Below are 9,833 nucleotides of genomic sequence, written 5' to 3' on the forward strand. Positions count from 1 at the left end.
GATTAATCCTTAACGCTTCAATACATGCCCCAAAATAACTTTCCCAATATTTGATTTTCCTTTGAAGGAAAGTGTGTCAGAGATATAATTAGCTCTAGCTGCAGACTCCAAATATCTGCCTGGCACTGCTCTCAGTAAAACACACCTTCAGCCAGTGTGAAATTGGTATAGCTACATTGAATCTGCTACATGCAACTGAAGTATTTCACACCAGCTGAGGATCTAAGTATACATGCATAAATGAGGTAAAAATATGTTTTCACCTGGAATAATAATGCTGCAGAACACATGGCAGGTTGGGCTGAGTAAAACAAATGGCAAGTTCATAAGAAATATATTCTTCTAATTGAGTTTAAGGCACTAAATAACTGCTGTCTTCTAACAGAGAATCAGATTCATGGTGGGGATCTCTACATTAATTAGGAATAAGACTGTCACATGGATTTTAATGAAATAAAGTTATGTCTGTGGCTTCTCTAGGATATTAAAATCAATTTATATGAGGAAGACAAGTATTGGCTGGCTTTTTGTAGGAACTGGGGCAGTTCATTAAGGAAGATAGCAGAAGTTAATGCTGTCTTTACAAGCTCTTCTTTGTTCAGGTACGAATTCTGAGACCCCCAATTACGAAGACAGAACTGCAGAAATCCAGCAGGCTGGTAGAACACAACACAAATTACTGCCCTCCTACTAAAGCACAGTGTACCTCGTGGCTGTGAGCATGAGGCACTGTGATAGCACTTAAATAAAATACTCAGCAAAACCTTTTTTCTCAGATAGAAGCTTCCAAACATATTTACCTTAATGCATTTGACCACCTGGAAATAACTTACCAGCATAGCTGCGGACAACTAATGTTCCACATCCTGCATTGCTAAACGCCACACTGAAAACTCAAAACTAAATGGGAGGCTTTTAGCTATCCTAGTCTAAAACCAAGGCTGCCAAGCCCCAGTTAACACCTAAGAATGCAAACATTCAGGTCTCTGTCACTGGACATGACAACCCTCAAGTGCACTGAGCAGTTCAGGAACAGGCAAGGTAGAAGAGCTAAGGGTTTCCATCTCCTGTCACCTGTGGAGCCTCATCAGATCAATCCTCAGAAAAAACTACAGAAGACATTAGTGGTGTTACCTTAATACTCCAGTCTTATTTAGTGTTTCAGTGAGGAAAGCACTCATTTCACACACATTAATAAAAAATTCAGATTCTTCTGCTGTATGATAAGAAGCATGAACTTCCAAATTAAAACTTTTACCCAAAATAATTAAATTTTAATGAAACACATGAAGTTTCTCTTTTAGCTCTAGTCAGAGGTAAGGCTGGTGACAGCAGACACCTCAGCCCTTCACCACTACCAAATAGCTCCTTGACCACTCCAGACCCAAGTCTCCCAGGTAAAAGGGACAGGACCTGTGTAGTGACACATTCTCTGCACAGCCTTTTATATGCAGAAGTTTCTCATTTTCCACCTTTCACACCAACAGTTTCAGCACAAATAATACAATTTAATTCTTCATTCGCTACAGAAGACCACAGAGATGTTTCACAGTATGGGCCTGCAAACCCTGTGTGGCCTTTTCAGAAGCGTTGCAAGCTTCTGTTTGAAAACTCAGCTGCAGAAGTTCCCTCTGACCACATCAGTGCAATAGGGGCTGTAACACGACAAAAGCAGTAGCCAGTGTTTTGATACAAACAGGATTTTAATTCAATCCAAGTGTTTTCTGTACAACAGAAAGGTTTTATACAAAGAAAGGAAGCATTAACTCAGTTGCAAAAACAGGAACAAAGACGTTTCTGAACTCTAGTGCTTGAGAAAGCCAAGAATTTTTTTTAACAAACCATGCGAGGTATTGTTATACATGTTATAATCCTGGTTTGGGTCAGTTTCCACCATGTACAGCTCTCCTGCATGGACATCCTCAAAGTTAGCACTGAAGTTGTTAGGATTAAACTGAACCCATACAGTATACCTGTAGTCAATGGTACGCATAGAATAGCCCATGATTCTGATGTCTTTCAGCCTTGGCTTGTCAGAGTTCCACTGGGGAGTGTCTGCAGGCCGAGGATATTGGGTGAAAGCAACAAGCTCTTCATTAAAACACCTGTCAGCATCATCACACCCCTCCTCCTCTTCAGAGGCATTAAAATAGCGGACAATGCTTGTCCCCTCAGTGCACAGTGCAACATGGAACGACACCTTTGGGCATGCAGGAGGAACCTGCAGGCCAGCAAGTTCTGCAAGTGTGGGAAACAGAGACACCAGCTCCACCACTTTTTTGCTTTGCCCTAAAAGAAATAATATAAAAAAATCAAGTTATGGAACATGACAGTTTTCTGACACTGTTAGAACATTATAGAAACTTATTCTGATAATTCAGTTGGTGTTTTATTGAAAGTGCTTTGTACTGGATTTGTGGGGTACCAAAATCAAGGCAACTAAGGGGTGGCAGTTAGCTCTGAAGATGCCAATCTACGCATTTATGATGTACTTTTATAACAAGAAAATTTTTGCACTTATGTTTCTCAAATGTGCAGCCTTCAAGACAATAATATCCATTACTTTGAAAAAGAACTCTTCAGAAAGACAAAGCAAAATCTCTAGGTGCCTGTAGGCAAAGTATCATTACATCATTACCACCTCTACTCCTTATATATATCCACTGCAAACAAAAAGTAAATGCTGGAAATTTACCTTGAGGTACCGAACCTACAACGTGGCTAAAAGGGTCAAGGTAGGGGAAGACCCTTGCTCCTTGACTGACAGAGGAAGTTGTCATTCCTGGTACATAAAACATCAGTGGCACACGGGTAGCAACATCAAAATTGCTGTATTTTGCCCATTCACCATGTTCTCCAAGGGACCACCCTAGGTGACAAAGAACACAATTCAGAGCAGACACTGGATTGCAATTCAGTAGCCATTTATTTTCCATTGTAAATTTGACTCTGACTGTTGAGGCTACAAATCTGTTATAAAGGTTACATTAAAAGGTAAATAACAATCTGTATTTCTATACAACAGTTTTTTTCTCTAATGCAAAAGCTATTTCAACAGCCAACTAAATCTTGCAACTTGATGCTCTTTTATTAAGGAAATAATTACACCTTTCATTATTTCCCCTACTCTAGATTAGAATTAGAAAATTAGCATTAAAACTGCAGAAAAGAGGAACTGGGGTGTGTCACAGTGCCTGCAAGAGTCTCCAGATCAATTCCACAAAGCACTCATTTAAGTTTTGGGCAGCTGCCAGCTCTCCAATACTCCTGTTAACACTGTAACTGAACACCCCTCAGAGCCAAGGCTGCTATCTATGCCAGACTGCCGTATCAGGATGTTACCCCTGAGGAAGCAATAGAGATAAAACTTTTTAACTCTCCTCTTCCTCTTGAAAGTGATGCCAACATGACTTCCTTCCAGGCAGATTTACTGCCAACTTCACTTTGGGGGAAGACAAAGGAACTCTATGACAGCTATGTTAACACATGATTTTTTTGGATCACTTTGCCAGCCACAGTACTGGAAACACCAACTGTTTACAATTATCCACAGCAAGGAAAAGAGGAATTCAGCTTACAATGGAAAGTCCAAGTCAAACTGACGAGTCAGATGGAACACCTAGAGTCACTTTAGTACAAGTATTAATCCCATTGCTCTATAACTCATAAGGGCTTGTTTATATACACATGCTCATAGAAGTCAACCAAATTAACTAAACATATGACTTTAAATTGATTTAAATCACATCCTAACTGGTTTATTTCAGCTAAGCCATCTCCCAATTAAAGTAATCATGAGAGTGTTATTTTAGTTAATATAAAGTATTGAAACAAGCATTAAATGCTTGAAGTATTTGTTCCACAGTTCAAAATCAGTTTTTTACCACCAGGATCCAGAGTGTGCAAGACCTCAGTTATGAGGGGGGACCATATCACTATCACTTTAGATGCTCTGCAAGCAGCAATGACAAGTGGAAGAAAACACACTTGAGCAGTTAATGAGAAAGCCTGTCACCCACTGTACCAGATGGCTTTGTACAAATGGTAAGGGGGGAGGAGTGGTTGCTATCCTTTCACAGCACTGTTCTCAGCACGAGTCATTCCTTGGGTGTGGGGTGGGAATACAGCAAGCTCAGCCCCTTGTCCTGGCACACAGCCTCAGCCCTCACGAGCAAACCCTCGACCTGATTACAAAGGTGCCTGCAGGGGGAGACAACTGTGCAGAAGCCAGTGCCAGTCCCTTCAGTCAGAGGCAGACTAGCCAGAGATGCAAGGTATGGTCGCTCTGCTATACATGATATAAACACACACTGGATTAATATGCCAGCACTGAGTTGCACAACTAAGCTATTAACAGTGAGATGGACAAAGATTTAAATGCTTACCATGATCAGCAGTAAAAACTACTATTGTGTTGTTTGAGAGTCCTACATTATCCAAAGCATTCAGGAGCAGGCCAACTTGCACATCCATGTAAGACACTGCTGCATAGTAACTCTGACGAATCTGCCGCTGCAAGTTAAGAAAACAGGAGAGAGGGAAAAAAAGTTAGTTTTTTTCCCAGAGACACACACACACACAGAGGAGAATCACTGGGCAGCTGTGTAAAAGAACTAAAGAATTTTACTTGCAAAGCTTTATTTTTTAAGTGTCTGTAGTCTGATTAATGTTCCAGAAAAGGTAAGTAGGGAGGTGCAGTAAGAAAATTCTCTCTTCCAGAAGTGCTTTCAAGCAAAACATTGCAAACCAATTCATTTTTCTTCTCTTGGTCCAACCAGTGCACCTTACTTTGGCATAAGCACCAGAAAGTCAAGGAAAGTCTTGCAAAAGAAGATACACAGGGTGCTGGCTTGAAACAGACAAACAGACTCCGACAAGGAACACAGACACAACATTCGTAGCTGCTACATGCATTCCCTCATATACAAACCAAACTGCAGCGACAGCGAAGGTCTGCCTGCAGAGCTAGAGGTGACAGCATGCAAAGAAGGGAATTTTGCAAACTGTCAGTTGCTGAGTAACTGGGAACATCTAAGAGCAGCTGACTCCTCCCTTGCACTTGAACAAGTGAAGGCAGTTTGACTTCAGTGCACTGTATTGACAGCTTACCTGGAAGTCATCTGGAAGAGGTCCATAAGGGAAACTAACATTTAATGCTTTCACATCATCCCTCTGTCTGATATCCGTCCAGGGGTTGTATGCCACAGAAGGTAGTTTCTCAGGCACCCAGGGATCTGGAGCTAATGTGATGTTTTCCAAGGGGTACAACTTGAGAAATTCCTTTACAATACAAAATACACATAAAGACTCCCCTCACCTCCAAGATATACTGTAAACTTTGTGTTGTAAAACAGCAACCATTTACCTTTAATGTTCTTACAGTTTACAAGGCTCCATTTCCCTTCACCCAGAATGTAAAACATAGCAATGCTAGTCATCCCCAACCAATTCCTGAACAATACTGAGACAGTAAGTACCTAAGCCCAGCATCCTGTTATCTCAAAGCAACACTGCAATAAAAGGTCCAACGTCATTTTCTCTGAAACCAGTAGTTTTACCACCAACAAAAACAAGGAATGGAATACAAGACCTTGTAAGGCCTCATTATGTCACACTCCATCGAGCTGAACCCTATCTGCAAGCAGTAGCAGTGACTGTTATGGTGGTAGAAGCCTAGCTTTTGGTTGAGCAGTCACAACTCATTAAACACTCTGAAATGCACCACAGGTGACTCCTGAAGCTACACCAAATCAAGGCTGGTTTTCACTTTGCTTTCTAGAAACAACAGCAATAAAGCATTTGTGGAAACAGCTTCAAAAAGCAGAAGCAACACTTGTCTAAGTTCCTTTTCCTGCAGCCTCCAGTTTCCTCACCTGTGGGTACCTCAGTGGGACATGTGGCTTGTGGTAACCAACAGCCAGAAACAATTTTTGCTTATTGGTTTTCATAACGTTCAGTAAGCGTATGGCCTCTTCAGTACTCTGAATATCAGGCAGAGTACCTCTGGGCATTTCTGCCACATCCACAGGGCATACCAAGTTTGCATAAAGTTTTCCATCTTTTCCCCTGCAAGTCTGTATTTTAAAAAAAAAACAAAAAAAAACCCAAAACATAATTAGTTAAGTAACTTCTGTAAAAGTAAAGATTAAATCCTCTGTTCCATACCTTTTAAGCCACTTTTTCCTCAATCCTTCTATTAACAAAAGAATACAACTTCCATGCCCATGAAAAAGCAGAAATCCTCTCTAAAGCTGGGCAGAAGATTAAATGCAGTTGTATGGGGGGAAAGCCTACAGCTTCTATGATGAATAGAATCTCTGGCCTACTGGCAATGCAGCAGAATTCGGTTACACTATATACATGCATTCTAACTCCTTCTGATCCCAAGAGTTCATAAAAAGCTGCCTGGAAGCTTCTGACTTAGTTTCTGAGCAAATGCCAGCAGCGGCTGATGTGCAATCAGTGAAGAGAGATAAATTAGGCTAAACAGTCGCCTGGGAGAGGTGGCCTCAGCAGGTTGTTCAGGAGAGTTGCTAAATAAACATACTTTTCTTTATGTTATGGATACAAATATTGCTGTTGTGAAACTGAGTGTTTTCCAGCAGTAAACACAGGACCAAAGCACAGCCAAGGCTGTCTATAGCCTCATGGCTGCAGCTCTTGCTAAGCAGTGTGCAGACTCCAACACATGATGCTAATGCAATGTTTGCATAAACATAAACCAGATTCTTTTGGGTCACACTTGAGAGTAACAAACATTCTAGAAAACTGAATCAGACTATAAAGTTCCAGGTTATTTAAAGAGTACTTTAATTATGACCCCCACTCACTCAGCCCTGAGCTCTTTATTGCATTAAGTCCACCAAAACTATTGGCAATGTTTTGTCACCTACTAAGCAAAGCCAGATCAGTGTACAAGTTGACAACACTTTTCAGACAAAGGACTTCATCACCTAGACACAAATTAAGATCACTCTTGCTTATATCTCACTAACTTAAGTTTCCAAATTCTAATTTAGAAATACTCAAAACATCTGCAGGATGGGCACATGGATTAAGAAGACATAGCTGAAGATCTAGGCCTTCTTTTGGAAGGCAAAGAACCAAAGTATCAAGGTGGTTATTTATTTTCCTGCACAAGGTTACAGTCTCAAAACCTACAGAGTACAGCTTGTGTTTGATAAAAAGAACTTGGTTATATCCTGAAAACCCTTGTCTGTTAAGAGTCCCACTAGTCACCCTTACCTTATCATTTTCATACTTTTCGGTTGAAGGATGAAAGGGTGGAATGGACCAACTGTATGGATAGTCATCACTGTAATTGGATGAAACCCCTGAAAACAAAAAAGATATTAGAAATGCTCTAATAGGTCACTGAACCAGGAAGAGCTCAAATACATTTAACTTGTCTTCAGTTGTTTTTTTTCAAATATACTAAGTGAAGAAACATTTCAAATTATCTTTGACAACTGAGAAAAAGAAAACCAAGAAATAAAAATCAAAAAGTTTAAGACAGACATTTTCCCCCAAAATACACCTTTTACTGGTGAGAGAGATTCAAGCCTGTTGAAGAGCCCAACTTCAGGGAACAGCAAAAAAGAACATCTAGAAAAACCCCAGGATTAATAACAGTGTGCAGTCACATTGTTGATCAGCTTTACTATCAACTGAAAGTTCATATATCCACACAAGTTTAGTTCTAGGATAAAGAACTACCAAAAAGAAGGTCAGTGTTATGGTATTTTTCAACTCAGTAGTGTTACTACTTATTAACTAGTGAACTAATTTCCTACTGAACTTGTAGCATTAGCCATACATTCTATATGTCCTGATCCAGACTCACAGCCTATTAGGAAACATGAAGTGTATACAGGCAGAACTAAGTTCTCAATATAGACAGGAATCACACATCAATACTTGTCTATTTGTGAGACTATACATGTTAAGCATTTGTACATTAAGGTAATGACAATTCAAACCATACCAGGATGAAAAACTTTCCCCACAGACAGGGTCACGTAGCCATTTTCCTTGAAATACTGGGGCATTGTGGAATAATTCCCTGCATGCACTCTCCAGTAGGAGTAGAAATCGTACAGCCGAGTGGTGTCAGGTCTGCGGCTGGTGAGAAACGACACTCTACTGGGAGCACACAGGGCTTGCTGAGGAGAGAGCCAGCCAAAGAGAGAATCAATTTGGAACCAAAAGCAAAGCATGCATACAAACTGACTTGGGCCTAGCTGGACAAAACATCTGAAGACTTGAGAACTGCAGAGAAAGTGTTTCATATCACTTCGAGCTGGAATGAACAGTATCCTTACGGAACATATCAATTCCTAATTGCAAGCTTTTAGCAAGAGAGACATTTACCTATCTATAATTTTTCCTCAAATAACCAATTCCTAAGCGCTAGAAACTTTGGTTATGGAGCTAGTAGCACTAAAGAAAAATAAAAATTTCAGGCTCTGTAAAGGCAGTGCTTTTTGAAATCTGGTAGCTCATATCACATGGAATTAAGCAGCAGCGGCAGGGGGACTGTGCTGATAAAACCCAAAGTCTAGTTGATCTGGACTGCCTTAAGAATAATGAAAAGCTAAACACAGAAGGTCTGGCTTACGGTCCAAAGGCCTTACCAATTCTGCTTCAGACTGACAAGAACCAAGAGTTATTGCTTTGAAGTCCTATTCCATAGTCAGAATTAAACTCAAACTTCTAATTTCTCAGAAGAGAGAAACTTGAGAATTTAATCATCCTATGCAGAGAATTCAAGTAAAGAGTAATTACTGAGATTTTGAGTCCTCTATTTAAGAGTGATGCTCACCACACAAACTGCCTTCACAGCAATCTAAAGAATAGATTTCCTCTAAAGAAAAGATTCAAAAGTAAAACATAATCTTTTCTAAGTGGTATAAAAAAGAATTCTAATTTAGTAAACCAGCATTTTTAAGCAGCACTTGGCTGCTAACAGTGAAAATGCTTGAGTGGCATTATACTCCTCCAGGGGCTACACAAGTATCACAATTTAAATGCTCTGTTTTCATTTTTCTCACCTTGGTAAAGATAGATTCACACACTGCAGTTCAGCCCAACCATCTATTTTCAACTGGAAATAAAGTTAATAACTACTTGTTTTTTCCACTGGTCTGCCTAACACCTACTGAGATAAAACCAGTATTTTGCATATAGAAATCATGTTTAAGTCATTTTTCTCACCTGGGCATACGCATTGCTGAACACAACACTTTGAGAAGCAAGTTGATCAATGTTGGGAGATTTCACAAGCTTATCTCCATAACAGCCCAAAACAGGACGCAGATCATCCACAACTATGAACAGGACATTCATGCCATCTATGAAGAAGCAGAATTGGGAAAAAATCAACTTGAGCTCTATTAAGCAGAGGCTACTTTGTGCTAGTTTATCAGTTTTTAACCCTGAAGTATACTTAAAAAAATTAATAAAATGAGCAAGAAGGTCGAGTATCTTTGAAAGGAAATATAAACAACTGGATTAATTTTTCAACAAGTAGGAATTTTTCTTTGACCTAGCCAGAACTACAGTGGTTTTCACTTCCCTTCCTATGTCACTGCTTGCTCCCGCGGCACTTTCTCCCGGTGCTTTCAGCAGGTTACAGAAAGGTGGTGCAAAACGAACAGGTATTTTTTGTCTACCTACTACTGAATTCTACAGCCTGCAGGCTTTGAGAAGGACACTAAGCCACACGTAAACAACACTGACGCTCTATAGCGCTGCTCCCTACAGATCTCCTTCGAGTTAACCGCACACATGTTTAAAACGCGCTCTCTCAGGGTGGCGAAGCCAGCAGCTCCCGG

General features: G+C 40.2%; 1 protein-coding gene across 1 annotated transcript; it reads right to left on the minus strand.

Annotated features, from left to right (window-relative positions):
* Positions 1-1,793: 1,793 nt before the first annotated feature.
* IDS (iduronate 2-sulfatase) lies at positions 1,794-9,346 on the minus strand. Its single transcript, XM_009080972.1, has 8 exons — positions 9,214-9,346; positions 7,985-8,162; positions 7,246-7,334; positions 5,874-6,074; positions 5,110-5,280; positions 4,386-4,512; positions 2,696-2,869; positions 1,794-2,289 (listed from the first exon to the last, which is right to left on the minus strand). The coding sequence occupies exons 1-8, from the start codon at positions 9,343-9,345 to the stop codon at positions 1,805-1,807; spliced, it is 1,557 nt and encodes a 518-aa protein (XP_009079220.1). The 5' UTR covers position 9,346; the 3' UTR covers positions 1,794-1,804.
* Positions 9,347-9,833: the final 487 nt, after the last annotated feature.

Source organism: Acanthisitta chloris, unplaced genomic scaffold (genome assembly GCF_000695815.1).
Source record: "Acanthisitta chloris isolate BGI_N310 unplaced genomic scaffold, ASM69581v1 scaffold44958, whole genome shotgun sequence".
Lineage (NCBI taxonomy): Eukaryota > Metazoa > Chordata > Aves > Passeriformes > Acanthisittidae > Acanthisitta > Acanthisitta chloris.

What these genes read in the sequence shown, in the direction of transcription:
- IDS (XM_009080972.1), bottom strand. Translation starts at nt 9,345, where the DNA reads ATGAATGTCCTGTTCATAGTTGTGGATGATCTGCGTCCTGTTTTGGGC. An exon ending in CTCTTCCAGATGACTTCCAG is followed by an intron (nt 4,513 to 5,109) that starts GTAAGCTGTCAA and finishes CTTAACTTGCAG; the next exon opens with CGGCAGATTCGTCAGAGTTA. An exon ending in AGTTTTTACTGCTGATCATG is followed by an intron (nt 2,870 to 4,385) that starts GTAAGCATTTAA and finishes TTTGTCACCTAG; the next exon opens with GGTGGTCCCTTGGAGAACAT.